The sequence below is a fragment of the Corvus hawaiiensis genome, chromosome 4 (genome assembly GCF_020740725.1).
Source record: "Corvus hawaiiensis isolate bCorHaw1 chromosome 4, bCorHaw1.pri.cur, whole genome shotgun sequence".
Lineage (NCBI taxonomy): Eukaryota > Metazoa > Chordata > Aves > Passeriformes > Corvidae > Corvus > Corvus hawaiiensis.
Window position 1 is genome coordinate 70,723,769 of NC_063216.1, and position 23,305 is coordinate 70,747,073.

Sequence of the window (23,305 nt, forward strand, 5' to 3'; positions counted from 1 at the left end):
AAATGGAGGAGATTCTAGTGGAAAAAAACCCAACAACCCAAAACCTCAAACCCACCAATTTCTCAAATTACTCTAACCTAATTATGGGGTTTGAGAGCTTAATGGCGGGCATAGACTAGTGTTTCCTGAACTGTACTGTGTATTTCCTTATAAAGCTGCATAGGAAGTGCTTGAGGAAATGTAATTTGCTTCTGAAGTAAAGCAGCACAGCAGTTTGAGTGTGTCTGCTCTCGAGCTAATGAGAACAACAATGCTAACTGGAAGAGAAGGAATCAGATGGGAGTCTCCCAACTCTTCCCACCCTGTTTTATATCCATGCAAAGCATTAAAAATGTCATTCAGAGATCCCAGTGTAGGCCCAGTAAGATGGTCAGGCTTGAGGGAGAGTGTCTGTTCAAAGAAGAGAGGTTAAGGGAACCGAGCTTGGAAAAAACACCTAATTGCTGTTTTCAACTCTCAAATGAAGCAGTACTGAAAAGACAGTCAGACTCTTCTAACGAAGGACAAAAGGCACAAGTTGCACAAGGGAAGTGGAGCACTCTTTGACATGAGAGCAGTGAATTCTCAGAACAGAATGCACAGAGGGACAGTAAAATCTCTATCCCTGGAGATTTTCAAAATTCAACTTGGCAAGTTCTCTAGACATCGGATCTAACTTAGAAATTGGCCTAGCTTTGAGGTTAAAGTGGAACTGCATGACCTCCACAGTACCTGTCCAACCTGATTTTTTGGTGATCTGTGATGACTGAGGAGTTTAGATAGGCAATTGTTTTCAAAATATTATACAGGCACCAGCATCATGATGGATATAGTGCCAAGATGCTGTGTAAGGAGTGAAACAGTAGGGACCTCAGTATTTATTTTAATTAAATAAAAGCTTTGATGTTCCATAACTGCAGAGTCTCTGAGGTAAAAAAATACTATTAGTCATGTGTGCAAAATACCCTCCAGAAAAGCCATTTGCCTTTTTAAATATACGTATGTAGTATGCGTGTGTGTGGGTGCATGTATACCTATGGTAAAAATGCTACTTCTCTAACATTGTCAAAACTTCTTGTTTTTCTTGGTGAGTTTTTGGGAAAAATGATGAAGAAACAGGAAGAAAAGAGATGAAAGTCTGTTCTTCTACCTAGGTTATCATTCCTCAGACAAGAAATGCTCAGGCTGTAAGAACATAAGGACTCGGAGCAGCCAATATCACCACTGTCACAAGAATTGTTTTTACTGCCTAAAGAAATATCTGAAGGCATTACAATAAAATTCTTTATACTACAGTGTGCCTTATCAAATGGGCAAAGGACAAACTCACTGATTCCATTTTTCCTAGAAGAAGAATTAATTATTAATCACTGATTCTTCCTAGAAGACCATGGTATTTCTGCTGTTGTTTATAACTTAGGAATCATAAAAGGAGCATCAATATGATGTGATTAATCCAGACAGTAAAATTTTGGAAAAAAAGAGTCATTGCTTCTAACATCAGCTCAGACAAGGACCCTAATTTTATTTCACTGTTGCCCTCTTACATCATATATATATAGCAAAAATACAACTATGAAGGAGGGTACAGAAAACTTGTTCCAGAAAATAATGAAGTAATTATTACTTCCAAACTACCTTATGACTTCCTGAGTCTTATGTCACTGTGTTTTAATAATGCTCTACAGCAGTTGAAAATAAACACTCAGTCTTGAAATAATCTTCACCACACTAAACTTAAATTTTAGGTGGATAACTGTCTTGGGGTGACCTTATGATGTGTATCCCATATTGCTGCCCTATGCCCAGAAATTAATTCTTGTGCCTTTCTATGCCTCTAAACTGAGCCTGAGAGGGGGAAGGAAAAACTGAGCAAAACTTTCTCAAAGCAGTTTGCAGCTTGTTCAAGGTCACATAGAGATACAGACTTTTTTTCCAGCTGTGGCAGGGAAGCGAGGAAGCGCCCGGCTTGCTGCTTCCCATTCAGCTTTTGGCCAGTTGTTCAGTTTCTTTTTATCTCCCGAGAGAGACTGAGAGTTCAATTTTGTTTTTCCTTCCCTGGAATTTCGGATTTTCTCCCTTTTCCACTGGACTGCTTCAATATCAGAGCACATCTGGAGGACTTTCCACTGGGCACAGAGGGCCTGGCCCTGGGCCAAGCCCCAGCTCCGAGGAGACCAAAGGGAGGACTCCAACACTTTCCCAGGTTTTTTCTCCACAGCGAGAGATTTTATTATTTAGCATTATTTTCCTTTTCCTGTGTGTTTGTTAAATAAATAGTTTTTATCTTCTTCACTTTCCTTCAAGGAAAATTTATTTTTCCCGAACCTGGTGGGGGAGGGGTGGTTGTGCCTTCTCTCAGAGGATATATTTCTAAATTTGGCCAAACCAGAACAATAACTCTCATTCTGTTTCACTCCATCCATCAGCCTTCCTGACTATCTTTTCACCTCTGGCAACTGCTGACTAAATCAAGGAGTTATCCAGATTTAGAGAAATCAAATCTGTTGAACTTTTCATCCCACACACACACTAAAGAAATCCTCAGCATATAATCCTCCTTCAGACCTTCTTCCATAACAGTTATTAAATTTCAAACTCTGCCTTCACTCTCAGTCAATGGCTGGCCTATTTAGCCTGCTTGGCCATAATGCCCCAGGGAAAAGGCTTGCCAGGCAGTGTAAGAGCACCAGCACGCTTGATGCTTCAGCTGGATTTGGCATCAGCAAACAGCTTGCAAAGTGAGTAAGGTGAGATAATCAAAGTTGTATTTTGATAGGAACCAGTTAGATTGGATGAGAGAGAGTGTCAGAGAAAGACCAGCTGGGAAACAGAAGCAGGGCTTAGCAAGGAGATTAGAGGGAAGATATGGACAGATGGAGAATGTGAACAGAAATTGAACTGAGACCCGAACTCACGATGTACAAAATGCAAGAAGTTCTGACGGAGAGCCAAAAGGCAGGCTTCCTCTGCAGTCTCACACCAAGGGAGAAATTTCGGTGTCTGCATCAAAATTTCACAGAGATGTCTAAGCCATATCTTGTGATAGACTTACCCCTGTAATTGGAGTTTTAAAGAGTTGAATTAGGCAGCACAGCACTGTTAATTCCTCTCTCATATCTTCATTCTAAATGCATTGACTGCTAAATGCATGGACTGCTAGCACTTACCATGCCATTATGGATTCCACACCTTGAGCTGAATTTTGCATCAGGTGAATCACTTTTTTTTACCAGAGTTTGGCTCCTTCTTGGTAACAAAATTGGAAATTATTTGGAGAAATTGAACTGGGAGGATAAGCACAAATGAAAAACTTCCTCTCTCTAAAATAGGGAGATTTAAGAACTGTTGACAGGATAACTTCTGAAAGTCTGAATTGGTGTCAGCAGAGCCAACCTTGTCCCATAAATAAGAAGTTTGCCTGCACTATGATGCCCATCTGTCAGCAGCCATTCATCTTAAAAGCATGCTGGAGAGACCAGTAAATAGTGGAAAGACTTTTTTATAATGATGTTTCAGTGAATTAAATGAAAGTTGGTTTAAATTAATAATTTTTTAATTATTTTCCTTTTGGTACCTAGAAAACAATTTATAAGCCTAACTTTAACTGAATCCTAACTTTTGCTGGGCAGAATTGATAAAAGGAAACTAGTACATAATTTAAAAATCCACTGTTTTGAGAGAAAAAATAGGAAATAAGAACACAGAAGATTCAGAAGACAGGCTTTTTGAGTGACCATGGGACCAAAATCAGTTTCAGTCATCTAGAACCTTACTGTAGTAATTTGAGAAAGTAATCATATTCCAAACTAAAACTATAAAATAAGTGGATTAACTACTGTTTCCTTGGAATACTTCTGCCTGCAGATTATAACAGGAATATACAGTGACCAGATCAGGTGGGATTTTTCACCACCAATATCTAATGTTAAACCTGTTATTTCCAATCCTTCATACCTTAGCTAGGTAGACTATGTTCTTGTGTCAGCCAAGGAAGGCAAGAGACTTCCAGGCTTCTGAAGAGAAATGGAAAGAGGAGAGTAAAATAGTGACTAAATGCCACTTCAGCTGACGGATGGAAGGAACCAGACTGGACATTTAGGGTATTTGATTATGCCTATCTCAGCTTCCTATCTTTTAAATGAAGACTGCATCACTGCAGTCACTCATATTATAGAAAGGGCCATATATATCTGAGTGGTCTGTGGCAAATGCTGTATCGATACAAATTAACACCAAAGATGTTCATGATACTGTGTAAAAAAAGCCATGAATACTAAAGAAAGTTGTATCTAATTTTAGAATTCAATTTTTAAACATACTTCTATTACTCATAGTGCTCAAGATATTCTTGGCTTGGAAAGGAAATCAGTCATACAGCCTATCTATCCCTTTATGTTATTCCAAATATTCAGATGTAACACAGGTTCATTAAAATATATCAATTCTAAGGCATCTGTGCTATTGCAGTTACAAAGTTCATATCTGCTAAATATCCAAGGCCACAGATTGAGACAGTCCATCCTGTGCCTCCACTGGATGTGAAGAGTGGTTAATATTTGTCCTTTTTAAAATAATGTTTAACACAGCGAAAGACTCTTGTCCAGTTTTGGACTTCTTTCCAGATCAACACACCCAGATCCTTCAGCCTTCTAACCAATATTGTCTACATCTTTTATCCTTTCTCTTTTGCTCAACTTTGAAACATCTCATTGTCTAACTCTTCAATGGTGCTGAGCTAAACTGCATTTATTGTTAAAGCTGAAGTCTCACCCACCACTGAGCAGGGTAAACAACTGCAACACGTATCCTACACAGGCACCTGTTGTCAGTATTCCCCAAGAACACCACTACCTTTCATGCAAGAACTTGATATTTTTAAGTCATATTAGATCTGAACTTTTGCTACTACACTGGAATATTTTCACTACTGCTATTACCTAATCAGCAATATTCCTGGTTTGGTTTTGGTTTGCTTTTTTTCCTCTGTACCTGTAGTGTCTGTATCATTATTGAAATTTTGAAACATTGCTCTGAACTGCAACTCTGCTTTCCAAAGTAATTGTGTTTCCTATATCAATCTAAAAATTCTATATGAGGCATTTCTTCATAATTTAAATTGCAATTGAATTATTAAAGTGTAAAGCCTAGGACAAGCCCTTGTTTGGTCCACTTAAAACAGCTTTCCCATTAGACAGGGACCATTTTGACCTAAGACATTCACTTCCCGCTGGCAGATGGAGAGAAAACTTCCATTTAAAAATCCCCATTGAAAAAAATTAGCTTAGCAATAATGTTGTGTTGGAGTAATAATGTAAAGAAGTAGAAGGGGACTATTTTTCTTACTATTTCATAATAAAATTTTATCTTGCAGCAATAATATGCAAAACCATATGTCTATCTTAACAAATTATTTTTAATATGAAATCACTGTCTCAGAAAAGCAATGCCTAATTAGAAGGATTTTGATGATCAGAACCAAAGTAAAGTAAGTTCTAACATAGGCAAGCCTTACTAATTTAAAAACAAGCAAACAAATAAACAACCTGTTATAGGCTATTAGACCACACTGCATTTTGAAACACTGATAGCACAAGAGAATCTGGTCTAGCCAGTATTTTTAGAGATTAGAAGGAAACCATCAGAGCTCTGGTATACAATTTACGAAGCTAATTATGCTGTGATGAGTATTACAAACACACATACATCTAGCGCAAAGATTACTGGGCTATCTTCATGTTATCCTTTCATTATTTTTAATTTTTGGGGTGATTATATGTGGTATATCTAGCTCTGCAAATATTTTTCATATTTTTCCCAAGGGAATAATGTAGAGTTTTGAAACTTTTAGTACCTCATATGCTAAAAATAAATCAGGGATAATTATTATAAACAAATTAGCCTTCTTCTGAAGAAAACTCAGTAGGAAGCTCTGTCCTAAGTGTATCTCAAACAGGCTCAAATCCCAGTAGGGAAAACCAGTCCAAACCATGACTGGCTCCTTTTGGACAACAACACAGTATACTTGCAGATAGTTTACATCAGCTAATTTGATCTATTGTTCAGCTTTTACTAAACCAAACAACTTGCTAAAAAAGCACAGACAGCAGTTTCTTTCTAACAAAGATTTTATAGACATTGTTCTTCTGCTCCTTTTGGAGAATGTACATTCATTTTCTCTGTATAACTTTCAGAGCTTCAGTCAAAGATGCTCATAAAACTGTAGACAGAATAAAATGCAGGAAGCCAGAATTATCAGCAGAAAATGTGAAAGAAAATCCTCCTTTTATTTCAGTCAATTACACTGGTAGAACTTTTACCCTCCTATTCACACTAAGTACAGTAATCTGTGGCTTGAGAGGAGGTGAAGATCTGAAGTAAAATAGAGCTGAAATAGGCCAAAATTTGCTCATGGGTATGTGCCCCTCTGTCTTTCTTCTGTGCCTGCTTGTTTCCACTGTATAAATTTATACACTGTATTTATTACTTTAAAACAAGGAACGTGATTATTTACCTCTTTCCATACCAAATACTCCAAGTATTCTTAAAATGGATAACCATGAAAACCAAGTCAACCAGAAATGAATATAAAGATCTTACTGTACCTCTATTTTTCTTTGTCTTTATGGAAGATAAAAGACTGAGGGATTGGATTCGCAGCCAGGGACGGTTTTCTTAATGTCTGTGTAAGAGCTGGCTTAAGAGGAAGATGGATAAGCCGACAGCAGGTAGGAAAAGGCCCAAGTGACATAAAACCAAGGCCCTTTGTCAACTTTGCCATAAATCTCAAACTTTATAAAACATTGTTAAGGAAAAAGAGTGAACACAACAATAATTTCCTATTATGCATGAATGACCCTTAGTTGAATAGAGAAGGTGTGAAACCAACTAATACAAAAGTATCAGTCAGAAAAGACTGACATAGTTAAATGTGCTTTAGAAAGTAATGTTTATATGACATGTTGCCCAGATGTGGGATATCCTGTCTCTTTGGAAGACCTGACAGATGGAAAAAGATGCCTCATTTGAGTCACATAAATGTTACTCCAAAGGATTTCAAATACTTCACTGGCAGCAGTAGCTTGAAGTGTTAATAGGACTCTAAATTGTAAAAAATTCAGACCTCTAGTGGAAGAAATAATCTTAAATCTAGGTACAGCCACATGGTTAAAGGAAAAGATAAATAAGTACAATTTAATATTTATACAGGGATAGGATTGTTGAGAACTGTTTCCAGATGTGAGCGAGATTGTCTTTTTAACTCAGTTCCCAGAGAATTTGTTTGAAGCACACAAAAAAAGCACGTGACAAAATTCAAGCACAAAAGGAAATTCAGGGGAACATCTATACCTTCTCTGGATTTCTGGCCTGAATTCAGTCTCAAGATAAGACTTCCTGTTCATAAGCAATGAACCAACATTATTCAGGCCTGGTGACTTAGCCTGTTGCTAAGTGTATTAACACACTGTCAGACAGACCTGCATGTGCAGTTCACAAACTGCATGAAAGCCTTATGAATTATGCAAATGAGATTTCTCTCAGGTCACTCTTTAGGACTGGTTTATGCACGTTTAAAATGAAGATCCAGTTGCCACCAGTGTCTGGAGAACTTTCATTAAACCACAGTCCAGCGATGTCACTTCAAAGCAAAGTTAAAAAAACTTTGCACTTTAAATTTAGATGACTCGTCCCTCAACACCCAGCTGTACTGAAACCCAAATAGCAACTGTTTCTGCAAAAGGTAATTCTTCCTTTATACAGAAATACAGTTTTTACAGAAATCAAAATGTTATTCCCTTTTTCTGAGCTGAATCATAGAACTAAAACGGAAAATTAAAGGCACTGAATTAAGCCTTTTGCAGCACAACCACAAGACCACCTATGTCTCAGACCAAAAATCACTTCAGAATGTTTTACAGCAACTATAAAAACTGTAACAGAGTACCAACTCCTTTTACCTGGAATTACGCTCAGGTAACAAGAAACCAAGGGAAACACCTATGCCTTGTGCTCCAACACTAGAAGAGTTATGTTACCTGACATTCTGCCATGATATTAAGAAATGAACCTACTCCCTGCTCCTGAGGAATGTGAGCAAACAGAAATATCCACCTTCAAACAGCTGGATTATCCCTGCCTTTTTCTCTCTATTCATTCTCCAGGGAGAACATTCCTTGCTGAACTACAAGTCTGGTGATCAGCTTAGTCCTGAATAAACAAGCAAAACATCATGGATATGAGAGATTCAAGGTTTTAATTCTACTGGGAACAACTACCTTGTTTTCCCTTTTCAGTGCTCACATGTAGAGCAGGTCTGCAAAGGTCAGCTGTGGATGCCCCATCTCCCTAGAAACATTTAAGGACAAGTGGGATGGGCATTGGAGCACCCTGGTGAAGTGAAAGGTGTCCCTGCCTGTGGCAGGAGAAGTTGAAACTAGATGAACTTTAAAGTCCCTTCCAACTCACACCATTCTATGATTCTGTGAAATCATAAAGTCTTAACATTCCAGTTTTAAAGTTGAAAATTTCAGAATATCACAGAAGATACACATCAATGTGTTAACAAAGCCAAGAAATTCCACTCTTAAAATCAGTATACTTCTGCTCTTAATATAGAAATAGAAGAAATCTTGCATTTCTTACCTAAATAAAGACACGTTTCAGGGGGATTTTGCTTGAAATAATTACTTTTTTTTTTTAACCACATTATGAAGATTTGATTTACTTTTGCCTTACAAGCATGGTAAATCACATCAGATAAAAATGTCAAGAAAAGTCTCTCTTAATAAACATATTGATAGGATTTACTCTAAGTGTTAAAGCTTAAATGTACAGTTTCTACCCTAAAGCTGACAGGCTGTTGACAGATGTGTCTTTGCATTAGTTTCACGAATACAAACACTTATGCTGAGTCTATGCACTGCTTAGCTGTAGATTTTTATGCGTGCGACAGGTCATGTGCAAAATCTTCTGCAACTTGCCTCAGTTTAGCTGAACAGGCATTTTGCATCCAAAGGTGAAAAAATCTTTGATTACATATACGCAATCTGTACAAGTGCCAAAGATGACTGTGACTGGCATGTGACTTGATTCTGTGGCACACTGGTGTAAAGCATTTCTTTATTACATTAGACAGGTGCTCACAATTTTTTTGTTGCTGCTGAATGGATGAATTTCAATCTTTACTTCCAGACTTTACTGACAGTTCCTGGTGCTCTCATGGAGACCATTCCTAGGGCTGTTCACTCCATTGAACCCTACAATGTGGGACTTCTGGACAGTCTAATAATATCAGAGCTGGGGAGCTCACTGCCACAGGGAGCTCAAGAGGCACAAAGCTCACGAAACAGAAAAACTGGGTATCTTTGCAAAATGTCAATTCCAATGGGTGGCTTTCACAACTTTTTTTGGTTCTGACAGGCTACAATTCCTAATTTTTTCTTGGCTCAGCTACACTTGATTACTAATATGTATCACAGAAATGGACAGCACATAAGAACTACAAAAGCGGACATAGCGGCCAGCAATAATTTTTCTTTGGAACAGGAAGCCACCGTTTATGTTCATTCCAGTGTTCACATAGAGACAATGACTATGACAGACAAGAAAGTGAAAATGTAATGTAACCACGTAGCTTGTTGTCTGAAAATTAAATGTGTCACCACTGAAAGCAATGTTATCTGGATTTTTTATTATGTGATTAGCTACCAGGTTACTTTTCAGCCTTTCACTTACACTAGATTAGATAAAACATTACACTAATTTCCTTTACAAGCTGCATTAAAGAAGAAAATTGTATTTAAAGCAACAGTTCAAAGACATAGAGAGATAATTTAATCATCTTAGTCATAGTGTCCATAATATCTTTCCCTGAAATGTTGTAAAAAGCCCATTTTCCATTAGAAGAAATGCATGAATAATGAAAGGACACTGTCTAAAGGACAACATATCATTTAACTGAAAATCTTAGAAAGAGATCAATTTTATTCTTACTCTTTTAGTCCCACCAACTGCCTAAGGATCAACTTTTTTGCTCAATTGTCATGAAAAAAAAGCCTGTGAATCATATACATGAACACATGAACACCCTTTTCACCTGCAGTGTTTATGAATGCAGACAAAGACATAATCCTGATTCATGAACTATTTAAAAAGTGATGGGATATTCATCCATGCAAAAAGTATTCATATACACATTCCATTTCCTTAAGGTAGTGAAAGATCAATCTTTCATTTCCATTTTATTCTTTTATGTTCGGCTCTAGTAAATTCTCTTCTCCAGAGTGAGCTGTTTTGTAATTTTTTCTGTACTGAACTTCACTCTTTTGAATGGCTTAACAGGCCCCTTCTACCTTTCAATTTTTATAACTAGGAAATTAGGAATTCTCCAGTCAGGAGGCACAAAAGTGTAAAGAGAGAATTAATAAAGACTGTAGCAGTTGTGGGCACTGTACATACACAGAATGAACAAAAAACAGTCCAGTGCCAAAAATATTTCCAAGTTAAGGTAGCATCTTACTTTCACATTTAGGATAATCCAAATGTGATCCTGTATTTAAACTTAAGTATAATAACACCATGTGGGTCTAACAACAAAGGTGTACAGTTGAAAAAATGTCAAAAAGGTTTACACTTTGCCAACAATGACACTGTGTGTATGCTTTCAGAGAACTTTTGAATGTGATAAAATGTACGAAAGAAATCACTGTCCAGTCTTTCCTGTGCTTCAAAATGATACAGCTCTAAACCCATGGTACAAAAAAATGGACATCCTGGAAGGAACACTGCAAGTCTTGTGGAACCCAGATAATTTAGATCTTGTGCTGTAGAACTCTCCTTTATAACATAACTGGACTGAGCAATTGAGAACTGAAACTGATATAGAAACTGCAAAAGCAATTTATGCCCCTTTTCCAGATGCTGATGAGGTCAATCAATTACATTCTGCAAGGATCACCATAAATATTTTTTCTTTTAATGGCCATATGACTTTCTTCCTTTAAACTTCAAGTACCTGATCTCAGCATAAACTAACTTAACCTCAGACATATAATTATCAAAACTCTATCAGAGAGTATAAAAAGCTTAATGTTTAACATAGCATCAAAGCTGAAGTCAGCCATGATGGTTAGGGGACGTTTACAGAGCAGCTTCCTCACTTTCTGCTGCATGGCCAAGTTAGTGCAGTCAACTTTGTATTCATGGAAGACTTTTAACCTCCTTGCATCTGTCTACTTGCACCCTACCTTCCACAAAAATGTCCTCCTCATTTATTTAGACTGTAACTACTTTGAGACATGGGCTATTTGCTGCCTGATGGCTGCACACTAGTGAAAACCACATAGCTCACTGCCGTTTGGGTTCAAGGCAAAACCATAAAAAAAATGTTGGTAAAAAAACCAAACAATGGTGTACAAGCTCTTTGTTCTCATGTCTCATTAAAGAATAATGTATGTGTTCAAACTCTACTGTAAAGGCCTTTAAACAACGAGCTCTTTATAGAATTTATCGTCCATCATAGAAGGATACAATTTATATCATATATATATATGTATCTGTAAAATAAGTGAACTGAATCATTTGTTCTTAGAAATAGTTTTACTATACTTTTACAAGTATAGTAAAACTGTTTCTTACAATCCAAGAGCAACGTTCTTGAAGATGCGGTTCCAAATCCTTTACATAAAACTTTAGTGCTTGTGCTAGTTTCCCCCACTGTGCTTATCCCGCATTAGTGAATGATACTTATATGCAGTGCCAATGCCATAACTACAGCTTTCCCTTCAAACTTCCAAGTACTGTTTTCCAAGCAATAACAGCATGGAAAGAATTTAATGCTGCACAATTATGTGAAGCTGCAGGAACTATTTACAGTGGGAGCCTTGGAGGGTACAACCAGATAATTCTGCATTTGAAAGCCACCAAAAATTATCAAACAGAGAGAACAAACCCTCTTTATCCTCACTCATATTCACTCATATAATCACTCATATTCAAAGATAACTGAACATAAAAGACAAATATTGCTGAAAAAATTGAATGGCAACTCTTCCAGAATTCTGACAAGATACTGACACATCAACTGACAGAAGGTAATGGTCTCAGATAAAAGGACAGCCAAGAACATATCATATTATAAAGGTACTTTTTTTTGATTCCCAAATATGAAATCTTATTTCTCAAGGAAAACAAATACTGCAGAAATGAAAATTTTGATCCTAATGTCAGCCTCCTCTCACCCCTATTATAAACAGCCCTCAAAATTTGTATACCTTCCTGATAATCTTCCTTATCCAAAACAAACAAATTAAAAATGGATTTGTGATATGAGACCTTTTGGTGTGGGAAAGATAAAAGATGTACACACTGGGACATGAGATTATCCACAGAATCACACATGGCCAAGAAACCTCATGAGGGTCAAAAAGGACAGCTAACTAAAGCAATTTTAAATCTGGTGTTATCTGTCTCTTAGAAGGCACATGCAGTCATTTCAAGGTAAATGCACTACAGACTGTGCCACAAGAGCTGGGTGTGGTATGATTAGAAAGGAAATGCTTTCAGTTTTCTGAAGAATTGTCAGTAACACCTACACTACCAATGAATAGCCATATAAAACACAAAGTGCCATCCAAATTCGGAAAATGGACTTGTTCTGTTATTTCCCAAATATTAGTAAGACTGTAATATGGACTTGTCTGTTTCCAGGCAAAGCAGTGAAGGAGATAACCACTGCTTTAGACAGCAGATATTCCTCTGGACTTGTCAGTAAGGTGTGCAAAAAGACTACATACACAAGGTACTGGAAATGAGTGTGTCTGTCCTCATGCTGTACTAACAGCTGTAGAATTGCATATTAAAAAAAAAAAAAAAAAAGCAAGCAAATACTTCTTACCATAAAACCCTCAGTGTACTGAAACTGAGCTCTGGAACTGTCTTCTGCTGTGGGACTCAGGGGCTTAGGATCAGACATAGAGCGTTGCATCATCTTTGCTGCCTTTGGGCTTGATGGAGGAACCTTGGCCATGTCAGCATGTAGCATCTTCTGAGGGCTGATGTCATCAGTCATGGGTTTTTCATAAGGTACAAATGCTGACTCTATCACTTTGCTTGGTGAAATGGGTGAAATGGGTGAATAGAGAACTTTGGGAGATTTGGGAGGGGAAGGGACTACCTGTAATGTGGAGTCTGGACGAAGGTGGGATGAGTATCCTATCTCTAATGGTGTTGGACGTTTTTTATCTTTCTGAGGAGATGAAGCTGACAGATATTGGGGACTTTGAGTGTCTGACTCTGTCTCTGTTTGACATCCCAGACTTTCTCCTTTATATGTCTTTTCTGGAGCTGAAATGTGCTTTATGATTTCAACCTTAGCATCCCATCGGGCCCTGATTGAAGGTGTTCTTATTGTTCCTACAGGTTCTGTTTGCACCGAAATCTCTGCCACTGTCTGAACTGCAATACTAGATACCTTGGAGAATGGTTTAGCTTTGTCTGCCTCAGTGGTGCTCTCAGTGTATTTCCCTACACGGGGCTTCCTTCTGGATCTGCTGGAAAGATCCCATTCATCTTGATCTTCATCATCTGTCTGAACACTTGTATCAACACTCTTCTTAGTTCTCCGTCTCCTGTTTGTGTAACCTCTTTCTGCTCCATCTTCATCATCAGTTTGCACTCCACTGTCCACTATTTTTTTGAAGCACCGGGGCTCTTCTTCCAGGGTCTCCTCAAACTCCTCATAAGGACCACGTAATTTTGGCATAGAACTTCTCTTTTTCAATTGCTTCTCCTCTCTAACATCAATATCCTTAAGAGACATTTCTGAAACCGAGCTTAGGATACCAGACCTGGGTATGTATTGGGTAATGCCATCAGACTGAACTGTATACCACGCTTGGCTTTGTGGAATTTCAATACCCAGCACTCCTGAAGCTGTAGTGGTTGTGTCATCAGTAGGCCAAAATTGGCCATTTTCTGTGGTTGCATACTGTCCTTCCAAGAGTGTTTGATCCGTGGTGGTTTGTGGCGAGCCAGTTCCTGAAGGGTCATAACCATACTGATATATTTGACGAAGTTTTTGCTCCTCTAACTGTTGGTGGAGCTGTTGTTGAAGCTGTTGGAACTGTTCAAGCTGCAACTGCTGCTGGGCTAATGTCTCTTGTCTCATCATAAACTGAGCTTGTCGTTCCTCCTCCTGCTGAAATAAGAGATGATGTTTCATGGATTGCAACTCCTCAAGCTTTTTTTGCACCATAAACTTTTCTTGTTCCCTAAATCTTTGAATTTCCTGACGTTCCCATTCCAGCTCTTCCGCAAAGCGCTGCTGCTTAATTTTCTCAAGCTCAAGAAGTTCCCGCTCCAAATCAAGCTGCTGCTGTTTGCCTTCTTCAGGGGCAATGAGAAGGGCAACCTCATCATCAATTACATCTGTATAAACTTCGGATGCTGTAGTTAAAGCAGGTATCAAGCTGGCTGGCTCAGTGGTAATAGTTTCTATAGTATGAGGTGGCAACCCTGTCTCCATACTAATGGCAGTAATTGCATTATCTTTTTCAGCTGCCACAGTTGTCAAGAAACTGTATGATCTTGGGAGTGGTTGAGTCTGTTGCAAAGTTGATAAAGAGGGCACTGAGTCAATCGTTTGGAGAGTAGGTAAATCTCTGACACTTGTACTGAAAATAGAACCAGGTTGTGTGGTGATGGCAAATGTGGATGGGATTGGAGTTGCTACTGAAGAATAAACAACACCATTGGATGATCTTAAAACACTTCCAACGCCAAACTGCGAACTCACAGATGACACCATTCTTGCTTGGGAATACTGCGGTGTACTGAGCCCGAGGCCAGAAATCTGCCGAGTCTCTGCATATGGACCTGTAGTCTTGCTTGAGTAATCCATAACCTCACCTGAAATTACAGGGCAAAGTTACAGTCCAGTCCCACAAAAGAATGCTGCTTTGCGGATTCTGAAAGTCATCCCATCTTGATGAAGTAAATGGGAAGGGGAAACTGCATGCAAATCTTCAGGTTAGTGATCTACTTTGGATGTGAAAGAAACAGCATTTCTGAACATGCAGGCACATGCAGGCACCTCTGTGCAAACACATATGTAAAATGAAGAAATGAAAAACGTGTAATCCAAAATAATTTGTCACACTGTCCAAAACAAAGCAAAACAACAGAAGGAGGGGAAAAATAATTTAAAAAAATTATCCTGAAATGAGGTGAGGAACATCAAAATTATATTTCAAAGAAAGATCTGCTGCTGTGTCATACTGACCTGTAGTTACTCTTCCAGAAGTAAGATCTACTGCTGTATCAGTTGCCCCAAATCGATAATCAAAGCTGTTCTTGCTTTTGTATGCAAATAGTCCAGCTTCTGATAAATTTGTGTCAGACATAGATGGTTTCATACCTCCCATTCCTCGGTAGCCATATGACCCTGAACGATCATACTGATAATGGTCATCTCTGTAGCCAAAGCGATCTTCAGGAAGTGTAGTAGACGGCTGCTGTGCTGTACAGCTCCTACCAAATGGCAATTTATAAACCATATCACAGCAGACAGCTCTTCTCCCTGCAGTCAGATCTACAGGCTTTTCATCATCTTCTATTACTGTTGTTATGATACCTGAAGTAGTTTCATCCATTGTTACTACTGTTCTGTGGGATTTTGTAGTGCTAAGGTCAACTGCTCCACTCTCTGCTGGCTCCTGAGAAGTGGAGAGATCAGTCCAACCATTTGTAACACCAACAGGTGGTACAGTAACAGGCTTTGTAGTAGCCCATGTCACTGCCTGTGTTGAAGTACCTAGGGATAAATTTATTGGCACTTCATCTCTACCTACAGAGAAGGCCTGGCTGCCTGTTACTCTGTATGCAGGCTCAAAATGTTTTGATGTTGTTAGCTGAAGCGGCGTTGTCATTGCATGTCCCAGATCAACAAGGCTGTCTGTGCTGGTGGCGTAGCTCACAGTGGCAGTGCAGGTCATTACAGTTACTGTCTCAGTGACTACAGGTAGAGAAGTATCAGCAACACATGCAGTGCTAAGATTTATTATGGACGGCTGGACAGTACTTACTGGCCGTCCACCTGTGTCAATTGCTGGCATTTGCCTTCTTACATCCATGGAAACAGCAGAGAGATCCATGCAGCTGTCTCTCATGTCAATGTCCATCTTAGTTAAAGTGCGAAGATCTATGACATCGCCCAAAGGATGGAATCTTCCATTCTCTCTGTATCTGGGTTGATCTACAATATGGAGTGGCTCTGGAGGTATAGTAATAGCAACACTACCTAAACCATAACCAGGCACTGGACCCTTAACCACAGACACTGTGGTCTTGGTTAGGTCTGTTGTTACTACTTCTGATTTTGAAATAGGTATTTTTTCAAAAGTTGATTGTGTTGTCACAGGAGTAGCTTGCAGTGCACTTGAAATATACATACTCTGACCTGCCATACTTTGAATACCCATAGTTTTCATGGATGTAGTAAAAACTGGTTGCATAGGTTGTGGAATCTGTTCTTTAGAAGGTGCTTCTAAAGGCCAGGTGGTAACGGCCTGACTAGTTATAGCTTCTGTGGGAGTTCCAGGCTCAGAGGGCAATGTGATGACAACATAGGTTTCCTTTGAGGGTTTTGCCAACCTTGGTGAAGATTTGTTAGAGTGTGGAGACAAAGGGGAAGTGGGAGACGGTATTTTGTATTCAGCTGTGGAGACCAAATTCAGAGTCATACTTGAAGTCAATGACAAACTTACTGGTTTGGGTTGTGTTTCTGCTGGCTTATGGACAGCTATTGGGAGCGGAGGAACTGCTGGTTTAGGAGCAATTGGAGGTTTAGTTACTTCAGGGGGCCTGTGACTGAAAACAAGCCCTGCTGGAATGGAGGATGGTTTGGGTGGTACAGGAGGTGGTGTTGGGGTGTATGTTTTTGTGATAGGTACGACATGATTCTTTAATACAGCTGTGGACTCAAGTGTTGGAACAGTTGTGACTGGAGGTATCACTGTGGGAGCTGTTGCAGCTGGAGTCTTAATCTGTGACTTCTTTTTGGGATAAATGGCTGGCTTGGGTAAAATAGGTGGAGGTGGTAATGGTGGTGGAGGAGGTGGAGGAGGAGGAGGAGGTGGGGGTGGAGAAGGATGTGCAGGAGAATCCAAAGAAGAGCTTCTAAAAAGAGAGAATACTTTGGCTGAAACAGCAGGAGCTGAGGAAGGCACAGAGACCATGCTGGTCTTACTTACAACACTGTGAGTGAGTACAGAAGATGTTTCTGATGCAGGCTCTGTAACTGGTACTGGTGCTATACATATAGGCGGTTGCTCAGATGCAGCATTAGTCAAATCAATCCTTGTAATATCAATACCCAATTCTTTGTGTGGCTCTTCAGGATGAATTTTGACACTGCCAGCCTCTACTGTACTTTTAATTTTTCTAGCTGTTTCCTTCTCTGCTTTGGAAGTATCAAAGGTAATGGTATCAGCTGCATATTCCTTGGGTTTTGTAACTGTAGTTGCCACTACTAAAGGTACAGTTTCAGGCAAACAAACTGCAGTTTGCTCCACACTCTCCACATCTGATTCTATAGATGGTTTTTTAGTGGCTCCAGCAATAGATTCATAAGGCATGCTCATTTCAGGGTACTCTTTTGCAGATGTTAAGGGAACCTGTGTTACTACCCTGACACCTTCAGAATCAGCTGGTTTACTTACACCCTCTGCTGGACCTACAAAACCTGTAGTTGTGCTCTCTATAGGTGAGGAACTATCCGTGGTACAAACTGAAGATGTAGATGATGTTAAGGAAGCTGTATCAGAAGCTAAAACTGATGCAGCACCTTCTGATGTCTCAGAGTATGTCAATATTGATGTTTCATGAGATATTATTTCTTGAATTTCTCTGGCATAATCTGTTAAGTATTCATCTTCAATTTCCTCTGCTGTAAAATGCTGTGTTATTTTAACATCTGGAATGGACAGTGCTGTGCTACTGACAGGTGACACATCTGAGATTGCTGAAGTAGTGCTTGATGTTAAAGATGTACTATCGACTATTTCTCCACCACCAGATACCTTTGTATCAGATGTGGGAATGAAATCAGAAGTTGGCTGTGTTGGACTAGACCCTGGGGTTAGCTGCATTTTCTGTCTTTTCATAAGCTCTTCATAAGCAGCTTCTGCATCTAACAAATGCTTTTCCTCAATGGTGGAAGTTACTGTGCTGTCTAATACAACTATTTCATGACTTTCTGGGATAATGTAAGAACTAGAAACAATATCTTCTTGAGGCACAATAGTATGTAAAGTCTCAACACTATAGTAGTCTTTCTCTAGATCACTAATTTTCTGTGGTTCATCATAGACCTGTTCTGAAGCTCTTGTTTTTTTCTCTTTTCCTCTCTGTTGCATATATTCACTGCTCTCATCTTGTCTCATGACAAGACTAGTATCAATAGTTCCATTGTAAGTATCCTCCACTAAAGATTCATAAATATAATCCTCTATTAGCATTCCGCCATATAATGATTCTTTTTCAAATACTTCATTATTTTCATTTGAAATTTGAAATGATTTGGACTTATGCATCATCTCTTCATATACCTCTTCGGCACTTTTCAATGTCTTTTGACCACTCTCTTCTTTTGGGAGTCCAGTTGGTTGTTCATCTGTTGGTGAGTACAGAGAGACAGCAGTAGGCAATTTGTAAACTTTCTGCACTTCTATTATTTTTTCTGGGCTGATTTCAAAACCTTCAGGTTCTGACTCAATGCTGGGTGAATATTCAGAACAAGAAGATCTGTGCAGCTCTTCCATTTCTGCAGCCTGTCGTAATTCTTCTGTTGGAGATGCATCTTCAATGGGAGAAAGATTACTTGGTGGAGTCTTTGGACGTTCCCTTCTTCTCTGGGCTCTTAGTTCATCCTTATCCTTTTTAGATTTTTTGCTAGAACTTTTTCTTTGTTGCTGTTCTAATTCACGTTGTTTCTCTTGTTCCTTTAGCAGCTCTTCCTCTTCCCGTAGTTCTTCTTCTTCTGAAGAATCTTCAATAGTGGGAAGAAGAGGACCATGTGTCCGATGCCTGGCTTTGCGCTGTTGTTTGCTCTCCCCTCCCAGTTTTTTGTGACTAGGACTGCTGTCACTGTCTTCGTCAAGTGACGACACTGAAGTAGGAGATGTACCTGGTGTGAAACTAGAAGCATGTAAACTAGAAGATCCTTCTCCTCTAGATCTATCTTCTGGTGAATCTGTAAGACTCTCCATCTCTAGCTCAGGCTCTTCATCAAAATATAAAATACCTTTCTGTTGTTCAGATACTTCAGAATATTTGGCTGTTATTGTACTATTTAATTCTATTGTTTTGAAACGTCGAAGGCCTCCTCCTCCAGATATTGCAAGTTCTTCACCATCTTGACTTTTACTTTCCCTGTATTTTGGCTCTGGGCTTTCATCAAAAGTCTCATCATCATCATCGTGCCATGAATGTCTTCTTCCTGCATCCTCATCATAGCCTGCACTACTTTTCCGTGCCATTCTTCTGTGTTTTCCAGCTGTTCCTTTGGCTTTGCTTTTCACTTCTTCTTTCTTTTGGCTTTCAGCTGCACTGATCTCTTTGAGTTGATTTCTAATGAATTCATCATCTTCAGAACCTGAAGCATCTTCATCAGCACTCATCTCTATAATCTGTTTTCTAATGAAGTCTTCCTCATCACCTGATCCCTGACTGTCATCTCGTTTGTACTCATCACTGCTTGAAGAACCAACACTAGTTCTTCTTTTTCTCCTTGGGACAGGTGAGTTTTCACTCTCACTGCTGTCTTCCACAGAGTCATAACGTTGCTGTCTTCTTGCTGGTATGTCCTCTCCTTCATGGTCTTCCTTGTAATCTGCCTGTGAGGAAGCAGTTCCTTTGCCCTCTTCTACAATGGTTCCTTCACCTTCTTTGATAGCCTTTAAGTCTTCCTCATCTGAACTGTAAGATTCTGGAGTGACGGGCAAAGGCTTTGTTTTAAGTTGATCCTTTGTCTGTTCACCATATGTTTCAGAAAGCTCTTTGCTTTTTGCAGATTTTTCATCAGAAAGAGTACTTGCCTGAGCTTCTAAAATTGAGAGCACAGTACTTTCCAATTTAGCTAGATCTGAGGGGCTTGGTGGACTTTCTTGTGAAATAGTGTCTTTTTTATTAGATTCTTTGAGTATATCTTTTTCATCAGTGGGGATATGACTTGGAATTTCACCAAGTGAACTTGATATCCCGTCAGAAGAATACCCGGTGTCACTCAGACCTTGTGGACTTTTCTGTTGCTGAGAGCTTGATGTGTCTGATTTGTCATCCTCCTTTTCCTAAAAAAATAAATACATAACGCGTGTGTATATATTTATATATAAATTCTTAATGTCTCCTGGCAATTAAAACATGTGATTCTTTTTCCTAAAGGATGAGTTCATGTCTCAGATGAAGACTGAACAATAATTTTGCTATTCAAAGCTATTAAAATAATACAAAAAAGTTCCTCAAATTTTGATTTTTTGCATTGAATCTAAGCATTGCTTGGCTGTCCACACTGGCAACTGATTTTACTAGTTTCAAGATGATCTTTTATTTTTCAATATAAAATTTAATTGTTTTAAGAACACTTAGTAATCATAATCTGCCATTTGATCACACAATGGGACAAATTTCCCGGGGGGTTTATTTATATGAAGATTTTATTTACTATGTTTCAAAGCTGTTTTTGTGGTTCTAGATACAAAGTAATATAGCTTGACAAATAGCTGCAGAATTTCTGGAGTCTGCCCCTCTCTTTACCCATTCTACCTTTTATAATTGTCTAGAAATATGTCAATCTTCTCAAATATTGGACTCATGGTTTAATTTTGATAATTGAAGTATTACACATTGCAACATGCCACAGAATACACTGAGTATTGAAGCACGATTTAATGACGTGTGGAATGTCCTCACATATTGGTATGTCCCCTACAGCTGGGCACTGCACAAATATTTTCTGAGTATCTCACAAAAAAGAAGTTTCTCCGTAAATTGGTAATGCAGAGTAAGCTGCTGGTAGGGGTGTGATTGCAGGGAGGAAAGCATGATGGTCAGCCATGATTAAAGGAAGCAAACAAGGCAGGCATTCCTGACTGAGCATCAGAACCAATGTTTTCCTTCTCATCCCTAATTAAACACCCTTAGTCATCCTAGCTTCCAGATGCTTCTACACCATTCTGACTGACAAGCATCTCTATCTCCTTCTATAAATAACAAAAATGCCAAAAATATCCTACAGCAAGTATTCCCGCACCAGTTTCCCTCCTGCTTCTCACAGCTGTGAAATGCTCTGTACTTAGTGAAAGTAACTCATCATTCAGCTAAAAAACAGTTCATTCTCCAAAATTCAGGTCACCTTAGCTCTACTCTGAGCTGACAATTTTAGGAAGTGTCCCCACATCCACTGCCAATTTGAGAACAAGCATCCCAAAGTCTCATTATGTGATCTTTATTTCTGTTAGGGCTCTCAATAATAGAAGTAGGGAGTATGTACCAGCTTTGCTAACCTAAGTCAGTGATTTCTGAAGTACAGCAAATCATTTATTTAAAGGTTTAATTTATCAACTTCATTGTCAATAAGATTATTTGAAAAATAGTTAAAAGTACTGTAGAATAAATATACTAGGAAAATTATCATGAATGTTAATTGTAATTTAAAATAACATTTACACTCATGGTAAGTTGCTATCAACTACAAGTATTTTCAAAGTTTATTCACACTAATGTTACATTTAGAGTCAAAATATCAAAATCCAAATATTTTTTATAGTCAGTCATATTCTTTTTTAAAACTAGATAGGTTTAGATTTAATTTACATTTAAGGTATGTGTTGTTGCTTTTAGACATATCTTATATACTTTGAATATAATCTTACATTAAAACACTAATATTTATATTAATATTAAAATATTATTGCAGTAATATACTAATATTTTATTAATTAATCATCATTCACAGGAGTGATCTATTTTATGCTTTGCAAAATCAGATAATACATTGAATATAAACTACATTTATTTTTACCAACATTATAACCAATATTGCAAATCCAACTATCCGATATCACAGAAAAATCCATTGCAAATAAAAATCCAGTGTGAAAACAAACATTTCTAAGGACTTCTTGAATGATAAGGCTGTGATTAATATTTAAACATGGAGAAACCTGCAGTATTCAAAAAAAACTTGGGGAAGTCATCACCATTTGAACCCTACAGCTCTCACTATTCTGAAAAATCTACTCTTGGGTATTGTCCGGCCCTTAAGGACAGAATTATGTATGGTCTTTACAAAAAGTCAGCAATGAAGCATAATTAAACATTTCAGGTTTTGTATGTTATATTTACATTTTTGTTCCCTTTATTAAAGAAAAATTGTTTAAGGGGAATTTATTTTGCTATGTTAAAAAAATACATGTATCATTAAAACCAAGGGATTTTTCCCTCTATAAATAGCACACCCCTCACTGAAATTTCACCCATGATACTTGATTGTTATTTTTTCATTTATGATCAATATGTTCATACTTATGAAGACATACCCAACAAAACTCACTATGATCAATTTAGATGAGCTACTAAAAAATGCAAACATTGGTCAAGCTCAGAAGGTTTCCCAGAAGCTGATGGACAGGATGCATCCATCTAGTGAAAGGGAACCTCTCAGATCTTGGTTCTCCACAGGGAGACCGAGTGATACAGTCAGTTGTAAAGCAGAGATAGAAAGCATCAACTGAACAGTTAAGCACAGAAAAAGGTAAAGAACAACTGGTTCACGGAACAACTTCAGCCATTCTCTTTGCAGCTGAGTCCAGTGTCTAGTACAGACTGTGACCAAACCAGAGGAGATGGCAATGAATATTGCTGTTGCCCACCCTGCTGTTGAACCTCAGCATATGCCATTACATGACTGCTATGAATCACAGGAAACTGAATATGAGATTGTCTGCTGTTTGTACAGTAAGGAGAAGAAAAAGATCTACAATAAGGACAGAATTCTTTTCTCACTGGCAAAAAAAGGGATGAGAAAAATCCAACTTTCTTTTTAAGGTTACCAAAACATGACTGTATTTTCTAACATTTTTGTTTGTATCGTTGCCTGCACCATGGTACATGCAAAAATTATCCTGCATATCATGCTTCAAGATCAATATGCATGTAAACAATATGTGGCCTCTGGGCTTTTTCCTCTTACTTCCTGTAGTCTGAGAATTAGGATATTGCCACTAGCTACATCTGTTCTTAAAGGACTGCTAACTTATTTTCTGTGGGG

At 38.3% G+C, this 23,305-nt stretch overlaps 1 protein-coding gene across 3 annotated transcripts in view; it reads right to left on the reverse strand.

The window, feature by feature from the left end:
• The window catches only part of PCLO (piccolo presynaptic cytomatrix protein), a 329,242-nt gene that overhangs the window by 157,180 nt on the left and 148,757 nt on the right, over positions 1-23,305 (reverse strand). For all 3 annotated transcript variants that reach the window (XM_048300868.1, XM_048300870.1, XM_048300867.1), the window contains exons 5-6: positions 15,260-20,324; positions 12,875-14,886 (exon numbers count right to left, since the gene is read on the reverse strand). In XM_048300868.1, coding sequence (XP_048156825.1) covers positions 12,875-14,886; positions 15,260-20,324 — 7,077 coding nt within the window. The remainder of the gene's footprint in view (positions 1-12,874; positions 14,887-15,259; positions 20,325-23,305) is intronic.